At 41.7% G+C, this 23094-nt stretch overlaps 3 protein-coding genes across 4 annotated transcripts in view; 2 read left to right on the forward strand and 1 right to left on the reverse strand.

Annotated features, from left to right (window-relative positions):
- Positions 1 to 441: 441 nt before the first annotated feature.
- LOC118333633 (RE1-silencing transcription factor) lies at positions 442 to 6074 on the reverse strand. The gene is made up of 2 exons (XM_035669365.1): positions 5909 to 6074; positions 442 to 5518 (listed from the first exon to the last, which is right to left on the reverse strand). Exon 2 carries the CDS (start codon positions 5441 to 5443, stop codon positions 2894 to 2896), a length of 2550 nt encoding a protein of 849 aa, XP_035525258.1. The 5' UTR covers positions 5444 to 5518; positions 5909 to 6074; the 3' UTR covers positions 442 to 2893.
- Positions 6075 to 6440: 366 nt separating this feature from the next.
- Positions 6441 to 15262, forward strand: gsr (glutathione reductase). 2 transcript variants are annotated; one of them, XM_035669711.1, is made up of 13 exons: positions 6441 to 6798; positions 7208 to 7373; positions 8599 to 8625; positions 8748 to 8836; positions 9692 to 9761; positions 9944 to 10091; positions 10209 to 10263; positions 10343 to 10442; positions 10543 to 10797; positions 12035 to 12146; positions 13212 to 13343; positions 13525 to 13658; positions 14619 to 15262. In XM_035669711.1, exons 1-13 carry the CDS (start codon positions 6737 to 6739, stop codon positions 14766 to 14768), a joined length of 1500 nt encoding a protein of 499 aa, XP_035525604.1. In that variant the 5' UTR covers positions 6441 to 6736; the 3' UTR covers positions 14769 to 15262. The 2 variants fall into 2 exon arrangements, with proteins under 2 accessions (XP_035525604.1, XP_035525603.1); XM_035669710.1 differs by lacking the exon at positions 6441 to 6798 and having other exon boundaries at positions 7089 to 7373.
- Positions 15263 to 16109: 847 nt separating this feature from the next.
- slc30a9 (solute carrier family 30 member 9) overlaps positions 16110 to 23094 on the forward strand; it is a 10166-nt gene continuing 3181 nt past the window's right edge. The window contains exons 1-16 of the mRNA XM_035669774.1: positions 16110 to 16233; positions 16639 to 16787; positions 16927 to 17124; positions 17238 to 17255; positions 17345 to 17392; positions 17489 to 17588; positions 17843 to 17935; positions 18080 to 18162; positions 18848 to 18906; positions 19355 to 19422; positions 20191 to 20349; positions 21652 to 21787; positions 21873 to 21912; positions 22000 to 22071; positions 22526 to 22633; positions 22898 to 23063. Coding sequence (XP_035525667.1) covers positions 16679 to 16787; positions 16927 to 17124; positions 17238 to 17255; positions 17345 to 17392; positions 17489 to 17588; positions 17843 to 17935; positions 18080 to 18162; positions 18848 to 18906; positions 19355 to 19422; positions 20191 to 20349; positions 21652 to 21787; positions 21873 to 21912; positions 22000 to 22071; positions 22526 to 22633; positions 22898 to 23063 — 1457 coding nt within the window. The 5' untranslated portion in view covers positions 16110 to 16233; positions 16639 to 16678. The remainder of the gene's footprint in view (positions 16234 to 16638; positions 16788 to 16926; positions 17125 to 17237; positions 17256 to 17344; positions 17393 to 17488; positions 17589 to 17842; positions 17936 to 18079; positions 18163 to 18847; positions 18907 to 19354; positions 19423 to 20190; positions 20350 to 21651; positions 21788 to 21872; positions 21913 to 21999; positions 22072 to 22525; positions 22634 to 22897; positions 23064 to 23094) is intronic.

Here is a 23094-nt window from a genome sequence, read left to right on the forward strand (position 1 = left end):
CTCTGTGGTAGATGCAAAATTCTTCATCATCAGCATTCATCACACTACAACTGCGAAAGCTAAATCTCATCCCTAAATCTGCTGATCCAGTGCTAGAGTCTGTGGGAGATAACACGCCTCCCTTTCTAAAAGTTCAAAGTTTTTTAGGATGCTGACAGGCTATTCAATAGTGGTTTTATCCCTCCACAGGTTTTACTGTGGAGATTCTGTCCAAGGCCAAACCGAGTGGGACGACAAGGCTGAACCTATGTTAACCACATGTAACCAAATGCATACATTTTTAAATTTGTATTTAATTTTATATTAAGCAGAATTATAGGCAGTTGCAGAAGTAAATTAGGGTAATCCTGTAATGTGTGATGTTATGATGATCATAAACACTTTATGTGATGCAAGTCTGTTGAACAAAAGGGAATGGGTCATTAAAGTTGTGATCATGTTTACTTTGTTTTAATAGAAAAGAGGGGTTACACAATTGTTATTATAAAAGCATGGAACACAATGATGACCACTGAGGATGGAGAGAACCAAAAACAGTTTTAACAGTAACATGACTAATTGACACACAAATGAGTGAATGAAGGGCAAAGCAAAATATTCATAAAGAACTGTCACACCTTTAAAATAATTATAGATAACAAAGACTGCACGGCAGCTTGAGACACTGCAGCGTTGAGAAAGTAAAGCACAACATATCTGCTGCTGCAGAAGAGGCTGAGGAATGTTAACCATTCCCTACTGAGTATGAACACCAGTCATCACGTTTTATATATATTTATATATATATATAAGTATATACACAATAAAATCTGTGGGTGATCAAAAACATATATATACAATAAAAACGGTGGGTAACCAAAACCTATAAATTTCATCATAGGTCTAGCACCTCATACATCATGATAACATTATAAACAAGAACACACAGGTGTTGTAATGCTGTCGTAAGAAGAGAACACAGATTTGAAAAGTATTTGGATAAAAGATTGCTTATGTCCTTTTGATGGGTTTTGAAAAATATACAAGTTTCAACAGGTTTACAATGGCCCCCAAATCACCACAGAGTATGTACATGGCGGTGACATAAGAAAAAAATTAAAGTACGTGGCTTTCTGTTACAGTAATAAACTAGTTTAGGCTGCTTTTATCTGTTCCATTCTCCACCGCTGTCTTCTGTAAAGAGGCTATCATGGACGTTGTGACATAAAAGAAACCAAAGTGTAAAGCGTAGTGCAACAATGACCCAAGATTATTTTCGCATTAACACTTGTTTCTGGGACCTATAATAAGTCAATCACAAAATATATGTGATTAATTAGATATTTAAATTCAATGAAAACAAACACCGTATTTAAATCCATACAGCAAATATCAGAACAATTAAATAAAAAGGCAATCTTTAACACTTTACTTTTGCCCTTTGAGCTTTCTCGTACAGTTTCAAACAGGAAGTAGTAATTGATCAATGTACCTTCCTCATCCATCTGTACTTAGGGCTATTAGGTATAGTCAACGTTTTAGCTTTAGTCTTACAGAAACCAAAACTAACGGTGCATTCAGGCACTCCTCGTCAGCTGGTAAAGTCAAACACATTCAAGTTCATCACCGAGAATGGCCAGCAAAGTGGTTAATACTGGTGGGAAACCGGGTCACATTCCATAATACCCAAGTTTACAGATTATTTCACTTCACACAACACATCAAGGACAACTGGCAAATAAAACCTTCTATTTCTCTGCAAGACCCAGTGATAGCAACACAGCCAACCAGATAACAAAAACAAACTGTGGTGTGTATGCCTACCTTCCACTATTTACACCTGGCAGGGATTCTGTCATTGGTCCAGTTTATCCGACCAGTTTACCAGTGACTGATGACCATCTGGTACAATTTTTTGCAAAGAGTACCTGAATGCACCACGACACTACTGAGACGCCATACATAAAATAAAAAAAGGATACTGAGCTGCACATAGGACGCTGGCTGTGATTTGTAACAAAAGTCCCATTTCTCTGGCCAATATTTGGAGTGAATTTGGACATGCCTTTTTTTGACCAGTTAGAAGCTTATCAGTGTTAACATGTTGACTTTTTGGGTGCAGTATTAGTGTCATCATCATAAACACAAGAAAAAAAGAGGGCCACTGTTGAAGAGAAACATTTTAGAGGCTTGTAGGTGCTTTGTGCCCATATATGCTGATGTGAAATTGACCGATTTGGAAACATTCTGTTAATCTGAGCATTAACAAAATAAAATGGGAATTACTCCTTGAATAGGACATTTTTACATTGCTTTTGTGACACATACTGCATGTTGGGTTCATGGGTTGAACCTAAGAAATGACTTCTCACATACAGATCATCACAATTACGCAACACCCACCGCAGATTTTTCCCATCATTAAAAACTGAGAGGTGTGCATGTTCTGCATCTTCACGGCAGTGGTTCTGTTCTGAGTGGGTTAGCGCACACACAGATTCGATCGTCTCAGGGGGTACTGCGCCAAATTGGGGGTGTATCTTGGAGGAGCCAGACGAAAAGTGAACTGATGCAAACAGAAAGTAAATACAGTATGTTTATGCCTCAACTCTGACCTTCTGAAACAGTACCTGACATCTCTATGTTAGTGACTGCGATCTGCTACAGCAGGTGACCCATCGTCTATCAAAGCAGCCAAACTGCATTGCACTTGAATACTCCATACCCCATGCCTATATAAACAACATTAGTACAACATAATGCTCAGTGATACTAGTATGTCCATTTTTTCTAATCTTATGCTCCCATAAAGAAAATAGGTGCCCGGTATTGTTTTTTTTAAGACATCTTCCCATTGTAATACTAGGTATTTCCTCAAAAATGTACACTTTTGTCCGCTGATGCGCCGATAGATTCATGGAAAGGCTCCGACAGTGCATCCCATCACCTCGTACTTCTGCCCCATCACTTTGCTCAGCCTCATTTTTAAGATTTGGCACTTTGGAACCACCTCAGAGGCTCCGGTGTCAGCTAAAGTGTCTGCTCTCGCTCCTTGTACGGAGGCCCGGGGCTTCGGGTGATTGAGCACCACCACGGGCTGGTTCGGGCCCGGCCGTTTCACCAGTTGGTCCACCTTCAGCGGCATCGGGTGAATAACTGTGCAATCAGTTAGACTGCCCACCGGCAGAGTCTTGTATTTGGAAATTCTAAGTTTCAGTCCCTTCTTGTTTTTTTTCCACACGCCTACTTGTACCCTTTTCAGAGAGACAGTCAGGAACTTTGAGGAGATGTCATGGTCACTTCTTTCCATTTGCTGTAGGGGGTCTGCAGTCCCGGGTGCGTCTACGTGTGCTGCGGTTTCAGAAACAGCGTCCTCATCTTTCAATTCGGGAGCCTGACTGCATTTATTGTTGTTTGTTGGCGCCGTGTTCATTTTTTCCTCCTTGACGTGGGTATGGTTGTTGGTCAGTGCAGGAGGGTGCTGGACACCCCTATGTTGCTCCTCTACTTTTACAGACTCACTGGTCCGCCCTGCCAATAAAAGGTCACGGATGAAGGAGCCATCCTTTGGGGCCACCTGAGCACAGCGCCCCGACGGTGCCGCCTCCTTCATCCGCTCTGTGCTGCCCGGTATCTTAACGTGATCTCGCGTCGCACTACCGGAACTGTTGCTTTTATCCATTACTATACCGCGCAGAGCCATCACCAGCGGCTGAATGGAGCCTTGCACGTCCTCCGGTTGTTGGCTTAATGAAAACACAGACGAGATGACTGGAAAGCCCTCCGGTTCCGGCGGGTCTGCCTCTGCGGCTCTCTCGTTGGATCTGCTTTCCTGGTTCCAAGCCGAGATCTTTGAATTCGTGCGATTAGAAAGCACGGGCGTTTTGAACGATGTGAGCTCATTTAGAGTCCTGGGTACTGAAAAAGACGCACTTACAACATTATCCTTACAAACTAAAATGGCTGGAGGTCTCACTTGGGCCGCTGCGGCTGAGGGAACGCTCAGGGAAGGAGGAGCTGATTTTAAACTTCGCGGGTTCTTTATTTTTGAAGCAGCGTTCTTCTTGAAGTTGATCTCCCTGGGCTCTAGCTTAACAGCCACAGACCCGTCTCGGGGAATGCTTTTTGTGTCACTTGCCCTCCTGGGTGGGATACTCTTGGAATGCTCTGGAATTAAAGTCTTTCTCTCATCCGCTGCTCTCTGAGAAACACATGCTCCCATGTTTTCTGGATGCAGGGTGCTCGTCAGCCTGTTGGCAACCCTGGTGGAGGTAACAGCAGGCGGAGCAGCGCCGTGGTTCACAGGTTCTCTCTGTGTGACTTTGATCCCACTGTTGCCTTCTCTTGCAGCATTGAGGGTGCTTTTGGGAACCTTGTTTGGGATGAGTGTGTGACATTCCAGGTTGATTATTTCTTGCGACGTTCTTTTTAACACACTTTTGTCTTTGCTGATTTGAGAGGGGAGGTTTTTGGAAATATTGACTGGAACGACAGCAGGACGCTCCACATTCACAGTCTTTGTTTCATACGGTTTCCTGTTAACCGTGCACATCCCCAAACTTGTAGACTTCACTGTGTTTGGATTATTTAACGTGGAGGAAAGTGGCTTTCCCAGCGCAGTGTTTTGAGAGACCGAGGTCCTTGTGTCTTTTATCACGGACTCGTTTTCTTGTTGAGAGACGAGCCTCAGCTTTAGCTCCTTCGTCCCGTTGACAGTTTTCACCTCAACAAGTTCAACCAAGCAGCCAGCAGGAATGGTGACTTCCTCTGGAAGAGAGACCGTTAAAGCCCTGTTGTGCTGAATGAGTCCATTCAAAGGGGACCAGAGTTCTGCGTTACCGTTAGTGGCGTTTGATACGTTTGTGTCCAGAGTTTTCCCCCTCTGTTCATCTTTACCCAGCCTGAATGCAGATGCACTCGGGGTGGGCACTGTCACCCGAACGACTGGTCGAACTGACGACGTGTCAGCAGTGGGAACACTTGGTAAGGCACTGGAGACAGGAACGTGTGGACTTTTTGTCGTGCCGGGCTTAGCAGGTCCAAAACTAATGCCTTTACTATGCAAACGGTCAATGTGCTTCACAAGGCACAGTCTCCGCATGTAGCCCTGTCCACAGTGAGGACATTTGAATGGATACTTTGCAGTGTGTTGCTTCAGGTGAGCGTTTAACTCTGCCTCACTGAATGAGACATTGTTGCAATAGAAACAGTAGAACCTCGTCCCCATATGCTCGACCATATGCTTCTTGAACGCGGCGGCGTCTGTAGAACCGAAGCCACATTTCTCACAATACATCACATTCGAGGTGCTCAACACACGATCCAAAGCCGGATGTCCACCGTTCACAGACGATGGCATGCTCTGGTAGCTGACAGGCTTCATGTTGAGCGGTGAGGTCCACTGCTCATCTGGCAGCAGGTCCCACAAGTGTAACAGGCTGCAATTAAACAGTGGAGTAGGCATCCATCTCCACCTGACGTCCAGAGGTCAGTCCTCAGAGGGCTGCAACGCCAACTCCCAAACGAGACGTCTCCCAGCCTGTGGAAAGCAAACGGGGACAAACGCTGTAAGAGTTGTGTCAGTGGATGAACCTCACAGTGCACACTGCTGACATTCAGACAAGGCCCATAAAGCCCCTCCCCCTCCTCAACACTGAGCTCATGCAGTATTTTCACAGCCTGCGGCACTTTGTCTTACACATCACGGGCTGCACGACTACCAAAACACACACAGCGGAGGAAAATATTATTCATAGTCATCTCTATTGCCCTTTTTGTTTTGTTTTTCTTTTGTGCTGCTTGCCCGGGCTGTGTACCTCTGAACACAACAGAAAGGCCCCACCTGACCACAACAAGAGGTTCGCAAAGACGACGTCCCGTTTTCCCACTGTTTATGTTGAGGAACGAGTCTAATCACGCGCACACGTACCTTATAGGAGTGTTGTTCAGCAGCGTTTTGGTCTCGTGTGTGTTTTTAAGGGAATAAATCCTTTCTGTGGACGTGATACTTGCGCTTGTCAACGCGGCCAACCGAGCCGCTTTGATTTAGCCTGTCTTAGCCATCTGTAGCTAGCTGCAACTATTCCGGGAAAGGGTTGCTCCTGCCTTCAAAATAATAGCGCAGAATAAAAACAATAACGCTCTTACATGTTAGTTGTTCTGGCTTTTTCCATAATGACCACCTATCTGATATATTTTCTTTAGTCTGGGCATCTTTTGTGCTGGTAAACCATTTTTGGTACGGGAGCAAACATTATTTTGAAGGTTCTGACCGGAACTTCAAGTCTTTATTGTGTTTGTCTTGACAGCCGAGGAGCTGGGTGCAGCGTAGGCGCTATTCTTGAACAAGCACCACGCAAACCTCCTATATGTGCTCTCATTGTTTGCGCTAGGTTGTAAACGTGCTACAAAAAGTACGTAAAGCTTTGATTGGGCATCTACGTTATTCACGCCCACAAACATGACAACTTCCCACCACCGCCACAACATTACATTTAAACTCCTCGGTGCCGTTTTAACACAAATCGCCACATTTGTAACATTTGTTAGCTGCTTTGAGACACAGACAGGATGCGGGTTCATCGCACCGGCCGGTGTTGTTGCGCCTGTGTTACAGTGAGTTCACCCGGTGACACAGGAAGTGCTTTAGAGCTTTTGTATTTGATGTGATAATGAACCGCAGGCCGTCACCAGCTGGGAGATAAACAACGGCACGCTGTGGGTGCATGTGATTAAAATGCCCTAAAACCAATCCAACATGGTGTTCAGAAGAATCTGCAGACTGGTTCCTGCTGTCTCTGTGTCTCTGGCGTTGCCAAGGTGAGTGCTACAGTGTAATATGACCAACACCGGGCTAAACCTAACTTATTAACTCTTTCAAACTAGTGTAAAGACGCTCTCTTGTGTATACTTTTTAACCTCGAGCTTCATATTTAATCTAACTCTTGTTGCGGAATGAGCTCTAACCTACACCTGAACTTGTAACCCTCATGCTGTAGCTCATGTGAGGATCACCATGACTATTGTGAAAACACTTTCTGGGATTTGCACACCATTGTTGCGATTCATAATGACACAGCAGTGGCTTTCACTTGACCCTCCCTTTCCCCGCTTGTCCGACCCATACGCCTGCGAGCTTCCTGGTTATGGCAATATTAATCCAGCTAACCCGGACGCAGGCTCCCCGCTGGTTTCTCCACAGAAAACAACTTTTCTCGTCTTTTCGCAGACACGCAGTCATCCGCCGCAGCATGGCCTCGGACCCGGCGGCCGCAGACACCACCCGGTTCGACTTTCTGGTGATCGGCGGCGGATCTGGAGGTCTGGCCGGCGCTCGGAGTGCTGGGCGGCTGCTCGGGAGGGTCGTCGGAGCTCGGAGCGAACCGGCCTTGTGTGTATTCGAGCTAGTCACTAAACTCGGAGTCAGTACCTGCTGTGAGTAAAAGAGTATAAATAACGCCGCCCAACTGGTTTCCCGACTACAGTCTCGTGCAGCCAGCTCACACACCACACACACACACACACACAGATACATATATGTCGGTTGCCAGGTTCAATGCGAAGCCTCCGGACTCCTTTTGTGGAAGTTTTTTGTGTAATTCCAACAAACATTGTTGGAAGTTGAGAGCGTCCCAGCCGATAAGCAACCCCCCCTCCTGTAGCCCTGACACACTGGAGCTAACATCCACCGAGCAACATAGTGGACAGTCTTAACATCTGAGGTTAGGCAAATATACACAGGCTGCTAGTGCACAGGGGCTTCAATGTGAGGAAGAGGCTTCGTGTAGGCCTAGTTATATTGTTTGTTACTGTAGTGCTGCTGTATTGGGGATCATTATATATCATAGGCAGTGTTGGGCAGTAACTCATTACTAGTGATAATATTACAGTAATAGTATTACTTTTCCCAGTGACTAGTGGTGTAACTTATTACTAATTCATTTCAGTAATAATAATGAATAATTACTCCTCCAAAGAAATAATTAGTTACAATATTACTTTTGTCACCTTCTACTGATCTAATCGTGGAGGAAATAAGTTTGGAAGATGGAAACATTCAACAACTGGAAATATTCCATTAATTTGATTTTAACAAAAAAATGAATCATCATAAGTCTGAATTTTGGGGAGAAGGGGGCACAATTACCAATTTTCTGGGGAGTAGCAGAAAAGTAGTATAACTAGTAGTGTAACTAATTACTGTTGGCAGGGAGTAATAAGTAAAGTAATTTACTTTTTAAAAGAGTAATGAGTAATATATTACCTTTTTTGAGTAACTAGCCCAACACTGATTATAGGTGCTCATATTAGTAGGGTTTACCCACTATATTGACTTTTCAGTTGTTCTAGCAGAAGGAAACTTAAACCACATGCTGATTGCAGAAAGAGGCAGTTTGTATGATTCATTTCCCAAAGTTGGTAGTAAATGAGGAAATAAGATCATATATCAAATAATAATGTTAAATCAAGCAAACTCGATGTATGCACCTTTTGCAGAACAGGTTATTACACTGCACAAATAAAGACCTCTGCAATCTAAAACCTTTTCTTTTCAACTTGTGCTTGGATGATTTTTGAACTATATGTTGAACTAATTTGCTCTGTAATTGTGTTTTTCAGGTCAATGTTGGCTGTGTCCCTAAGAAGGTAAACACTTCTCTCCATTCTCGCTGTGATAGGTTGAGTTTTAACTCTGAGAGTCAATGATTTGTTAGTATGTGTCCAAATTCAGTAGATATCAAATCCAGTACCTTTAACTTCCTTCACAGGTTATGTGGAATGCTGCAGTTCATGCTGAGTATCTCCACGATCACAATGATTACGGATTTGATGTTGGAAATGTCCGTTTCAGTTGGGAGTAAGTTTCACTACCCGTCGGTGTCTTTTTTCAGTTTTTTCATGCAACCACAATGAGCTCTTTTGTAACCTGTTTGGCTTGTTCCTGGAACAAATTCTTGTCCATTTTACAACACAGCTTCTCAACCTATTGTGTCTTCTGTTACTTCACTTTTGCCCACTTCTCTATCTTTGGTCACAGCATAGTTCAGTCAAGGTGATGAGTTATGATAAGCCTGTTAAAGGAGTGGCTCAGTCAGGGATGGAAAAACACTAACGTAGAACAGGCCTGGGCAGACTTTTTGTCTGTATGGATTTATGTAAAAGCCTGTCCAACTGTCTACATATTTCCATATTTAATTCATTTTTTATTGAAACAGTACATTGTTTCAATAACCTATATAAAGATAGACAGGAGGTGGAAACAGTATAATTGAACATGTAAGGATATGATTCAATGTAACAACATTGCACTCTCTAGTAATCTGTAGTTTGTGCTCTCGTGTTGGGCTGCATTATGTTACATCAGGCTTATCAACAACTGATGATCGTCAAATATTTTCATACTGCTCAAAGCACAATGGGATATGTTTGTAGTCTCTCCCAGCTCTAATATATGCATGTGTTATCAGTGGGGTGCTCTTAGTGTGTACTTGTTTATCCATAGAGAAGTATCCTACATACCCAATTTCCCTTCGGGGATTAATAAGCAGTTTGTACACCTTTTAATGTCAAACTTTCATCTGATCTCAAAAGTTATGTTAGGGTGTGTTGTGTTTAGTTTTTTTCATTCATTTTCAATTTTGATTCTCCATGAGGAAATGTGTGTAAAAAAACAAACAAACTCCCTATCTTTGATCATATCATGTGTTTGCAGAACTCTCAAGGCCAAAAGGGATGCTTACGTTAGTCACCTAAACCGCATTTATCGCAGCAATCTTGATAAAGTAAGTTCACATTTCTATTTATTTTTTCAGTGTGTCTCAGTGTTATGCCATTATAAATGTGTATACATCTACACTAGTTAGCGTAATGTCTGTAAAACCTTTTCTAAGCATCTTCAGAAGAATTATTTGACTTGTTTAGACAAGTTATTTAAAGAAAAATAATGACATCTGCTTCTTTTCAGGCTAAAATCCAAACTATTCAAGGTCATGCCAGGTTTACAAATGATCCTGAACCTACTGTAGAGGTCAATGGAAGGAAGTATACAGCGCCTCACATCCTCATCTCCACTGGAGGGCAGCCTTCTGTTCTGAGTGAAACTGAAGTTCCAGGTAAGACCGGCTGTACTTAGGTTGTACTTGGAAATGGTAATCATCTTTATATTTAGCACTGTTGTGTTTCATTACTTTTACAAGTGTGCAAAATATTGTGTTTATTGATTATTTCAGGGGCGAGTCTGGGCATTAACAGCGATGGCTTTTTTGAACTTGAAAGTCTGCCAAAGTAAGCTCTTTATATAATCTCTTTAGCGTTTACACCATGTTTGAAAGTTCGTCCCTATACTTAAAAGTTTTCCCAACAGGCGCAGCGTGATTGTGGGTGCAGGTTATATTGCAGTGGAGATGGCAGGCATCCTTTCCACCCTCGGGTCCAAAACATCCCTCATTATTCGACAGACAGGAGTGAGAATCACAACATAAATACAAAATCATGATTGTCAAAATTGTGCAGCCAAGCAGTTAATTTTATATATCCCCATCTACTGTCACATGTTCTCTGTAGGTTTTGAGGAACTTCGACGCCTTCATAAGCGCAAACTGCACCAAAGAACTGCAGAACTCTGGTATAGACCTGTGGAAGAATACTCAGGTGAAGTCTGTGTGTAAAACGGACAGAGGACTAGAGGTGACGCTTGTCACCAAAGACCCCGAGAAGAAGAACGACGAAGAGAAGATCAGAACCATCCAGGAAGTGGACTGTCTCCTGTGGGCCATCGGCAGGCAGCCTAACACTTCCGGACTGAACATCGGCGAGATGGTAACAGTCTGCTGTGCTCATGAAAGCTTTTCTTATGATATTTACTGTTTGCAGGATGCTGAAGTGAAATAGGCAGATGTTTCTCTCTTTTTCTTGATTTTGCAGCTGGAGAGAGTGCCAAACACATCAACAACATCCATCAGTAAAATAGTAACAGTGCATTTAAGACAGATGACTACAGCTTATCTCCACTGTCTGTCTGCAAAGGGAATTAATTAGTGTTTGGCTCTGTTTACTGTCCCCGGTGTCACCCTCATCCTGGCTCCTCCTCGTAGATTACAGCAGCACCACAGACAATTTGGAAGTTTTTTTTCTTAAACACACAATTCATTCAGATCGAATGTAGTTTTGTGAAAGAACTAAATCCATTAACGTACTATTGGACAAAGGATTTATAATGGAACACCTTTATGTAAAAAAAAAAAAAAAAAAATAAAGCAGGCATGGGGTCATCTTAAGGCCCTGATTAGGGATAATCTGGGGAACAAGACTAGACGACGGTCACATACCTCTTTGTTATGTAGTTTGTTAGAGGTGAAATGCTTGCACATGTTGAATACTTTTTAACTCAAGGTTATCAGGCAAAATAATAAAATATTAAAGGAGCAAGGTACTTCAGCATAGTTTAGGGAAGCTTGTCAGATGGTCCATTGAAAAGAAATGAAGTTAACTAATTAATACCACACATTGTGGCTTCTCAACCACTAACTTTTTTTTCCCGAAAGTATCCCACTAAAAGAAGTATGTAGGAAAAGGGAGGGGATCTGTCTCATTTTCCAGCCATTTTGACAGGAAACGGTAGAGAAAACACAGGTGATAGTGTAGCAGAGTCTTTCCAACATGCACAATAGCAGCACCCTGACTCTGTTTAACCTGAATGTTTTTTTTCAAAGGGTTTGCAGCACTTTAACTCTGGTTGCCCCTGCTCTGTGCATTCTGATACACATTACATTTCAGACTCCGAGCATCCAAAGCATGATGAGTCATTGTTGTAGACGGAAGCAAAAACTTTTCTGCTCAGTTGCTCGCTCCTTATTTGAAGTGTCTGAGCAGTGGACACTGTCAGCAGCTCAACAGCTTGTGATTAGTGAACATACAGTATCTTTCCTCAAACGATCGTTGTGCATCCCAGCAGAGCTTTAAAGCTTATCAAAGCGATTCAGATATTTCTAAGGAAACGTGATGTTTTAAGCAAATTGATATTAACTGTATAACGTTTTTTTCTCTCTCTTTGCAGAATGTGGATACAGATGAAAGAGGCCATATTATTGTGGATGAGTTTCAGAACACCAGCCGAGCAGGGATCTACGCTGTAGGAGACGTTTGTGGCAAAGCTCTTCTCACACCTGGTACAAAGTTGACCTAATGACTCAAATCATTTTACTGATGTTGGTTAAAAACTATATTGTCATGTTTATATTCAAACTTAACCAGTATGGGTGTTTGAAGGCTGATGGGCTGAAGTTTTCTAGATTAAACGCTTCAGTAGCATTTATCCATGTCTCTACGTTGGGTTTTTATGACAAAAGTGTATTTTGATATTGGTAGGGTCCAACTTACTCAAGTCTGATGCAGAAACTTGAATCCACTGGTGCACATATACTGAGGATGGACTTTACAGTGCAGGAGGGGGCATCTTGTGTCCAGCAGGAAAACTTTAGAAATTAACCAAATTAAAATATTCATAGATTATAGGATTTTAAATGAGGTAGAAGGAGTTATTTAGTGTCTATTAGAGGCAAGATCTGTGTTGTGTGTGTAAACACTTCCAAACGGCTGCACTGAAATTGTCAGCAAATTCAGGAAAAACATGTTTTTGTCAGGTTGCTGTTGTGCTCAGTCTCAGTTAGGCGGTATGGAACTTAATAAACTAAATGCAAATACACAACAAAGCAGCTGTGGCTCAGGGCCATAAAAACATGGTGACCTGGTTGAAGTTCCAAAAAAACCTCCAAACCCTGATTTGACTGCAAATCTCTCCTTTAAAAAACACTAAAAATGTCTATATCTGTACTGGTTTTATTAAAGCACTAAATCATTGATAAAAATATGTCATTTACCTCCACAATACTTAGGTGCAGCCATCTGTTACACATAATATCTGTAGTTACGGTTTACAACAGCCAAATAAGATATTTGCTGTTTTAAGAGATAATCTTTCATGAACACATTAGTCAAATAATAAAGTTGTTCTTTATACTACAGACGTTTAGAGCTCTTCAGACTTTTTTTCCCTTCTCCATGCACCGTAAGGAAGTAGGTGAAATCCCTACTCTCTCTACATTACGAATTACTGCAACAGCGGTGCTTTGTACTTATTATTCTGGTTTTAGAATAAAGCGTTTTATCCCAGTATGTTTTCTTAGGACTTTACTGTTATTGAGAGTCTGATGTTATGTTGCATGTTGGGACAGTTGCCATTGCTGCAGGCAGGAAGCTGGCACACAGACTGTTTGAAGGCAAGAAGGACTCCAAGTTGGACTACTCTACCATCCCCACAGTGGTGTTCAGCCACCCACCTATCGGGACTGTGGGCCTCACAGAAGGTGAGTGGTAGCTTCATAATCAACGTTAAACTTTCCCGTTGTCCAGTGTTGCCTCATAGATAGAATCGAAATCATGACACTCTAAATCCTGTAACTTACTCTGAAGGAAAGTGTCAGCTAAACCAGGTTTTGCTCAGTAGGACAAGAGTTCAAATGCTTAACCTTCATGTGTTTGTCACAGAGGAGGCCATTAAATCTAGAGGAAAGGAGAATGTGAAGATCTACAAGACTTCTTTCACTCCAATGTATCACGCCATCACGAGCAGGAAGAGTCAGTGCATCATGAAGCTGGTGTGTGTGGGCAAGGAGGAGAAGGTAGGAGTCATCTGTTCTCCAGATTACAGCTATTTACAGTTCATGAAGAAATGAGTTGTTTGACTTCCTTAAGAATTTTATTTAAATCATTTTAATGTATTGTAATGGTATTTATTAATATTAATTAAAATGACCAACTATTACTGTCATTGTTTCTTAAGGTAAACATCACTTAGACTTATATGAAAAGGAAAACCTGCTTAAAAACTTAAAGGTGGTACTTGAATTGATCAAAGGATGAATCCTCTCTTAAAAAGAGAAACACCTTTATCTTTTGTTAGGATGAGGTTAAAAAATCTGATTCCAGGCACTCAAGTGCTATAAGATGGCTACATATCTGCTAATGCATTATGAAAACACACCTGCTCTATCAATCCTCATCAATGACACCATGAACCCAAGATAATTGGTCTAATTGAACCCAGTGCCTCTGTGCTACTTTAGACTCAATGTCAAATTCTGTGCATTAATGACATACACATAAAAATGACATAATAACAGGCATTTAGTTTAATTGTGGTGCTTAGTTTTTGGTGTTCAGTATACTTTTGTCTTTTCCTAAGCAGCTAGGCGTAGACAAAATGGAGTTTGAAATAAGACATCACCAGCAAATATTGGAACCAAAATACAAAAGCTTCAGTCCATTTCCCACCGAATACTGTAATTAGTACTCGAGCAGAGAAATCCATATTATGGTCACAATACACAAAGAGAAGCCTGACATGCCCAGAATGCAGCATACCCACACAATGCATCAGATTTTGAGTATGGGGTGTGTCTTTTCACCTTTCTTAACCAGGATTATCTCTCCTACTCTTACTATGTTGAAATCACAGTTGTTATTTTCCATCTGTACATGCTTTGTAAACCACGTTCACATCCAGTCTCTGAAGGTTCTTGGCTGTCATTCAGGTAGTCATTCATTGAGGTACAAAAGGCTGAATTGTCTCTTTTCCGCAGGTGGTGGGCCTGCACATGCAGGGTCTGGGATGTGATGAGATGCTGCAGGGTTTCGCGGTGGCCATCAAAATGGGTGCGACCAAAGCAGACTTTGACAAGACTATTGCCATCCACCCCACCTCATCTGAGGAGTTTGTCACGATGCGTTAATGCATACACAAACCCGCCCCCCTACCTTGCTTCCCTATACAATCAGAAACCCAGACCAGCATACCAGGACAGAGTCACTCCTCCGTACTACTCACGCATCAGCTTGACGACTTGCTTTCTAAAACTACATGCTTCCATTTTCTCTCATATAAGTGACCTTGTTTGTGCGCAGTGTTTTAATTTTTACTCCTTTTTACCTAAATGGACCAAGACCGAGTTATGGCCTTTCTCAAACTGTACTGTGGGTCTTGATTATTATTGATTGAATATTCCGGATTCCATTTTAATGATTGTGAAATGGAAGTGATGGATCTGCAGGTATTCTTGTCAAGTAATCACACGGGAAGTCAAAAGACCTCTCTCCTAGTGTATGTGTTTGATTTGTGAGTCATTCACTGCTGCTCCTTAAGGTACCTATTTACTACCAATGCAAGGTCATAACATATCTACTGTACTGTTCTAAAGATTCAATAAACCTGCAGGTTTTTTCTTAAGTGGCGTGATACCTTTTTTCTTCCTTCTGTGACTGTGTTGTAACTCTGTTTTCCGCACTGGTGCACTTCCCCATATTCGCTCACAATTGACGTGTTGGGCAATGAATGAAGTACTTCTTATATTTAGACAGAGGGAGCTGTATTCCTGCTCATACCTACAGTAAATAGGTCTGCCCAGTCAAAATGTGCGATAACAACTTTGCATTTAAGATAGCTCTTGGCAGATTGCATCAATGGTGAGCAGTGATGAAACTGAACAATGTTTCTTTTCAGCAAACTGCTTATCACAATACATTTTAGAAGGTAATATTGTACTTTGAACTCCATTACATTTATTTTCCAACTAAATTTCATAATTATGCATACAAAACATTAACTGTTCATAAAATAACAGATAATAAACAAATAATAGACCAACATGAAGTAAAATGATGAAAATGTACTCTATGCCAACCATTTATACAATCATGTAGTTTAGATGTTAATAAATCATTAACAGTTACAATGTACAAGTAGTATTTTTTTTACAATGTGGATTTTGCTTCTAGACTTAATGCAGGACTCATGTAATGGATTGTTTTTATGTTGTGGTATTACCCCTTTCCAAGTAAACAATGCGTGTCGTTTAACAAATATTATAGTTTTTAGAACGTTTAAAATAAAATGATGTACTCTCTTCCTGTGGCCCCAGAATAACCTCTCTTCGTAACTGTGTGTGATGTAGTTTGATGTTAACAGGAGCCTAAAGAAGACATGAACATAACGTGACCTTGTTTGCACAGCGGTTTAACAAATATCGCGATACCCGTTGTCATAACACCGCCACTGTCACACTCTCGCGAGAAGACTCACCTGCGTGTCACGGGTCACGTGTGCGCCGTACGTCACGTCCGCAGCGGCGTTCTCGTCAGTTTGGTCATAGATTCTCAAAATGGACACATATTATGCAGAAGGAACATCTCCGTAGAAAGGTATTGGCTTTCTGAAACTACTGTCTGTACACACTACACAGCCGCACTTGTTCATTAGTATCATTTAATGTTACACAGCACTTGTTACGGCGGATAACGACGTTAGCTCACTGCTAGCTGGCTAACTAGCTCGGTTAGCCAAGTTTGTGGCTCCACAGTGACCGGGCTCGGTGGTCCGGGGCTATTGGTTGGCCAGCTCATTGATTATCAGTGACAGCTCTGCCACTTTCACACAAATATCAGCTGTGCGAAACATTTCAGCTTTGTTTGTAGCCATGCTAACGTTACTGCTTGATAAAAACAGTGAGAAGAGGCGGTGTCTTGGCGTTAATCTGTTTGAATTGGGTTACATTGACAAGCTGACTGCTAAACGTAACAGTGACTGGGCTGTCTGACTCCGCACAGCAAGTTCCTGCCTCCAGTACCGAGCCCCGCTGCAGCGACGATGTTCCCCAGCCTGGCCCACAGACCATGGCATGTGTTCTGCAGGGTGTCGTTGCAGCACAGGTCCCCCCTGTCACAGCGGTGCCCGAGGTTCCCCCAGCTGTGCTACGGTGAGCACTGTTATTATTGTTATTATTGTTGTTATTCGACGTTAGCTGCAGCTCTTGTGCTTTCTGTTGAGCAGCAGAGCTGTGTTATGAAGCCGTGTGACAGAAGGAATAAGCTATTGTCACACATTGTGTTGCACAGGGTCACAGAGTGGAGGCATACACAGCCTGTGGTTCAGCCTCCCGGACTGCCGTGTTGCCTCTCTAGGGCTGGGCAAGGTGCAGTACTACTCTACCTCTGGTGACAGTAAAGATGGTCCTCCAAAATCCGCATCAGCTGAGGCCCCAACAGCAGAAGGGGTCTTGTCTGCTGCTGCGAAAGCCGCCCCACCTTTATCAGGTGACAAACGTGTGTTTGTGTCTTGGCATTTTGTGTGGCACTGTGTTGTGTACATGGATGTTTATGATGTTCCTCTTTGTCTGTTGTCTTGTAACATGTCCTGTCACCACAAGAACTGGGAAATACTTCTGGTAAGTTGAGATGTTGAGGAAAATTCCTTCTCCCAGAGGAATGTTGCTTTTGTTACTTCTCTGACTAAATACAATATGTGGTCTCATAGGGTCCATACCTAAGGGGCTTACTAAAGCTGAGACTATTCAAGTCAAAGGTAATAAAAAACATTTGTGCATGCTTCACTTGAAACAGGTTTTTTTACTATCTTTAGACTGTGTGGTTTTGAATCATAATTTGTTGTCATGTGCAGTTCGGGCAGTCCTGAAGAAAAGGGAATATGGAGCCAAGTACACTCAGAACAACTTTATCACTGCAGTCAGAGCCATGAACGAGTTCTGCCTCAAACCAAGGTAACTTCTGCTCCCCAAACTAACTGTTCTGCTTCATTTATTTAATATATAGAGCAACACCAAACTGTATCTCATCATTGCGAAGTTCATTTAATGGTACTGAATGTGTATCTGTCCGTCCGTCTAGAACCACAACACAAATTCCTTTCAGTTAATAAGTAAACATGCTGATGTGATTAGCTGATCTAAGACTGCTTAACATTGTTTTACACAGGTCTTCCTAAATGTTACCCCCTTCCCTCATGTGTCCACAGTGATCTGGAACAGCTTCGCAAGATCAGAAGACGCAGCCCCCACGACGACACAGAGGCGTTCACTGTCTTTTTGCGGTCAGACGTAGAAGCCAAGTTAGTCCCTTTTGCTGTACACTTCACGAGATGTTTAGTGTACACGACGATAGTTCTTTAACAAAACATTGCTCAAGCCACCAGTTTTCATTGAGATGTTCTCTAACTTTTGTTGATTTATTTATTCCTCTCTCTGACTTCTAGAGCAATAGACGTATGGGGAAGCCACGAAGCTCTAGCCCGAGAGAGAAATCTCAGGAAAGAGGTGGAGAGAGAGTACCAAGAGAGTAGGTTTATATTTTGTTGTGTTTGTTTCGTTGTGAACATGTAATAATACTTAAGATTTTGTCTTAAAGCACATGTTCAACCTTTTGGGAAATGGCATTTTTTCACTTTCTGGCGGAGAGTTTGATGAGAAGATTGATACCACTTTAATATTTGTCTTTTAAATATAAAGCTACAGCTGCCAGCCAGGTAGCTTAGCTTTGCACCAAGACTTTAAACTGGGGAAACAGCTTGCCAGACTGTCAAATGTTAACAAAATGCACCTCTAAAGTTCACACATGTTGCTGTTTTTTGGCTCTGAGCAGTTGCCAGGCAATAGTCTGACCGTAAAACAGAATGGTTATTTATTTATTTATTTATTTATTTATTTATTCATTCAATTTGTTTTACACTTTTTAAAATACTTTTTGTATGAATTAAACAAATGAGATGTAATGTTAATTAATGAGCTAGTAATGTTAATCTGTTTCCCTTCATCTAACTCTCCACAAGAAAGCAAATGTCACATTCAATACATCAAGTCACATTTTACCAGTAGTAGAGACTATTAATATTAATTAGCTTAGTTAGTTAATATTTCTATAACTTGGTATATATCTGATTGTTTCACAGCTGTCGTACAGTGTTCGGTTTGTGAACTGTTGACATATCTTTTTATTTGTATCTCCTGTTTTTTTTCACCTCCAGGTACTTTTCGGAATCAACAATTGTTGAAGGAATACAAACACTTTTGGGGAAACACTAAGGTGAGCACTTAAATCATGTGATCAGTTCTCCAAATCATGTGTTCTTTGTGAAAAAGGACGTAATAATCACCATACCCAATTCACGTGACCTTTGTCCCTGTTAGAGTTCACTGCATCTATATGACAATGTCATCCGTTGTCATTCATGCAGTGCTGTGTTTACTGTAGGGTGAGGATGTTATTTCAATGACTGTGCTGTACTGCTGTGCACTACTCTGGTATGTCATGGTATATTCTATACTGTGCTGGATTGTTTGGCCAGAGTATCCTCACAGTATGCGTCATGAGCCATTGACAACAAAAAGATTCTCAACCATGTGTCTCTATTTTACCATGAAGATAACCAGAGTGTTTTTTAAATGCTGATATTGCTGACACTGTACACTATTCATAGTCCTTATTCTATGTGCCTCACAATCACACACTTCTTTTTCTTTGTTTCACGAAGCCTCGATCAGGCAAGAGGACGACATTTCTACAAGGACCGGGGAAGGTGGTCATGGTCGCTATTTGCATGTACGTTTTCACTCTTGTCTTCTTTCTGAGCGCTGTGAAGTGTTTCTGCACTCAGTAACTCTACTGAACTGTTGTGCACACAGTGGGAGGCATTGGATTAGAGAGGAATGAAGAGTCTGTTCTCAGCAGGGTTTACCACATACAGTGTGTGGGATTGAAGTGTCAGTGTAACATTTGGGGGAACTGAACTGAACTGAACTGGATAAACCTGTAGTCCAGAACAGATGCTGACTACGTGTAGACCTACTATCACTTGAGGTCTTCTTTTCTGAAGAAATCCACTGAACTGTAGACTTTTGACACTCACCAGTATAAATCTAAAATATGTGACATTTTGTATTGCATGGGACCTTGTCTCACATGAGGTCCTTTGGCCTATTGGATTAGGATGATTGTGTTAGAAGACATGTGCAGTCACATGAACAGCAAAATGTTTCCGGCACAGAGTATACACATAGACTCACAACACTCAATTGGTTAAGTGCTCAGCACGGGAGAGGTCCAGTCTGGTCTAAAGTCTATGATTCAGGAGCATAAAAGCAGAAAAGGTTTTACATTTTTCCCTGTTAATCTACCAATCTACAGTATAGACAGTTCTGGAATAACTAAATCTTATCAGACAGCGATCCCCAAGACTACATCTTAAAGAAATACAGGTCCACAGCCTGATATGTATCTGGCTACTGTTTACCATTCAATTCTGTTTTAGATGCTCAACTTTTTCATTGCCCTACAATTGCTTCATTTACCTGTTTTGTTTCTCCTCAGCAATGGGCTGAATTTCATCTTCAAGCTCCTGGCTTGGGTCTACACTGGATCGGCTAGCATGTTCTCCGAGGCCATCCACTCTCTGGCTGACACCTGCAACCAGGCTCTGCTCGCCCTGGGGATCAGCCAATCTGTCCGCAACCCTGACGCTGGGCACCCGTAAGCACCACACTTTACTATACTGTTAAAGAAAGTAGACGAAGAAGAATAAGAGAACGTGAGCAGCCACCAAAGGAAAAATGGGTCATTATAACACCAAAGAGTAGAGTTTGCATCTTGCAGAGCAGCACGTTTAGTTTACGTACTGTAACTAATAATAATAAAATCAGTTAAAATACATAAACCATGTACTATCTGAGGCTTTAAAAAGTCGTAACAGCTGAAGTTAGAGGTGTCACAAGAACCGATACTTCGGTACCAAGTCAAATACCAAAATTCTAAAAACCTGAAGTACTTGTTTTTCCACAGTACCAAAGGTACCAAGGATGCAATTCTCCCAGATGTGATGGCACAGCATATACGCCTACACATATTCTGGTCAGCTGTACGGGTGATTAACTCGCGAAACTTTCGTGCTTGATTTTAACATTTTTATCATGGTATCAAATTGGTGTTGAGAATCGTGGAATTTCACTGGTATTGGTATCAACTACTACATTTCTGGTATTGTGACATCCCTAGCTGAAATACAACTGTTTTTCATGATGGCTGTTAAAAGAAGTCTACAGTTTACAGATTTAGATCTTTGCTAAAGTAACCATTAATCCTTTACAAACAACATTTGTGCGGACGTTAGATGTGTGTGTCCTTTACAGAATAAGTGTTGTAGGATAAGAACCGGTCCTGGTTTTGTTAAAACACAATCAGCATTTATGGGAGATACTGAAAGAAAAGCTGTGTCATTAAAATCTAACTCTAATCCAGACGTAGGCTAACAGCGAATGATGGAAATCTTTATAGCTATCATTGCTATTGGAAAAATTCAAGAATTGATTGCTGAAGCTAGCCAGCTAAATTATAGCTGGTTCCCAGGGCGTTTCAATGGATAGGCTGACATTCATTGAGGGAACATTCAAGTTCCCCTCCACTCTTTACCTTACAGTGAAGCAGGAGACATTTTGTGTCCAGTAGGAAAACTTTACAAATGAACAAAATTTGAATATTCATAGATTCTGAAATTGTGGAAAAAACATGTACCTACATAAAAACTTATCAGACACACATTATCGTTCCAAGCAGACTATTTCTAAATGTTGTAATACGTGTCTGGTGGGGAACTTTAATGACTGTCGCGTTATCTGGGTAAAACATAGTCACTGACTGTCATTTAAACTCTGCAGGGCAATGTTTGAATACTAGTGTGAAGTTGATCAGATGAACGGTTGTTGAGAAGATCAAAACACTGACTCCTTCCATCGTAGTCACATGACAGCTGTAATAGAGGCCCTATGTCTTTTTCAGATATGGCTTCTCCAACATGCGCTACATTGCGTCCCTCATCAGTGGGGTTGGCATTTTTATGATGGGAGCAGGCCTCTCCTGGTACCACGGCATCATGGGATTGCTGCACCCAGAACCCATGGAATCTTTGTTATGGGTGAGTGTCTGTGTTGACTCCTGTCTGTAATGCAACGTACATAAAGGGTGATAATAATCCAACACGTCACGTTTCTGCCTTTTAGGCTTACTGTATTTTGGCGGGCTCTCTGGTGTCTGAAGGAGGTAGGTTATAAAAATGGAAGCTCTCGATCATTAATGCCATTTTGACGTTTTGTGCTGAAACATCTCCTTTCTGTTTTCCTTCCTCAGCCACGTTGCTAGTTGCCGTCAATGAGATAAAGAAGAGCTCCCGCAAGCACGGAATTTCTTTTTATGAATATGGTCTGTTCAACTGAAATATCTATGTGATTAATTGGTGTGAATTCTTTGTGCCTTGGATGCCATTTACACCTGGCATTACAACTAATCTGGAGTAATCAGATCTTATCTACATAAAACGGCAGGTAAAATGTCCCCAAGATGCAGGAGTGGGATTTATTTCTGAATCAACTTAGATTAGATTGAGATTTAATGAGCTGAAATCAACTACAACTGTGTTTTGGATTAAATTAAAAATTACAAAGTGTGATTAGAAATGTTTCTCTAAGCCACATGTAGTGCGAAACGAATCCAGGTGTTTCTGCCATTGCACACAGACAGTGCCATTGAGGTTGATTTGCACATTGTGAAGGAAAGTAGGACACCAAATACATATTTCTACAACAAATTTAAATGATTTGTGGACAGCTTAAAAATGCTGGTGCTAAATGTGCTCTTGCCTTGTTTGTGTGTGCAGTAATGCAGAGTCGAGACCCCAGCACTAATGTCGTGCTGCTGGAGGATGCTGCTGCTGTATTAGGGGTCACCATGGCTGCTTGTTGCATGGGGCTCACCTCACTTACAGGTAAACACATGCGCAGTTTCATATCTATTGTGATTGTAAAGTCATGCAATTATTGAGCTCAGATTTTTATTGCTTTATATTATCTTCTCTTGTGTGTACTATGATTTCTTCTTATTCTATTAATATGCCAAATGACTCTCAGGATAATCTTTCTTCTGTTTGCGTACTTTGGTCTCTAATTTCTAATGTTGGCAGTGACCCAGTTTCCTAAAGTTTCTCTTTCAACTGTTTCCCCTTCGTCCCTCCCCGCCTGGGTTGTGTCAGGTAACCCGCACTTTGACAGTTTGGGTTCTCTTGGCGTGGGCACGTTGCTGGGCACCGTCTCAGCCTTCCTCATCTACACTAACACAGAGGCCCTGCTGGGACGCTCCATACAGCCTGAACGTGTACAGAAGCTGACAGAGTTCCTGGAGAACGACCCTGCTGTAAGGTCAGCGAATGAGACGCACGCTGGTGTACGC

Source organism: Morone saxatilis, unplaced genomic scaffold (genome assembly GCF_004916995.1).
Source record: "Morone saxatilis isolate NCDOM2014 unplaced genomic scaffold, NCSU_SB_2.0 Contig22, whole genome shotgun sequence".
Lineage (NCBI taxonomy): Eukaryota > Metazoa > Chordata > Actinopteri > Moronidae > Morone > Morone saxatilis.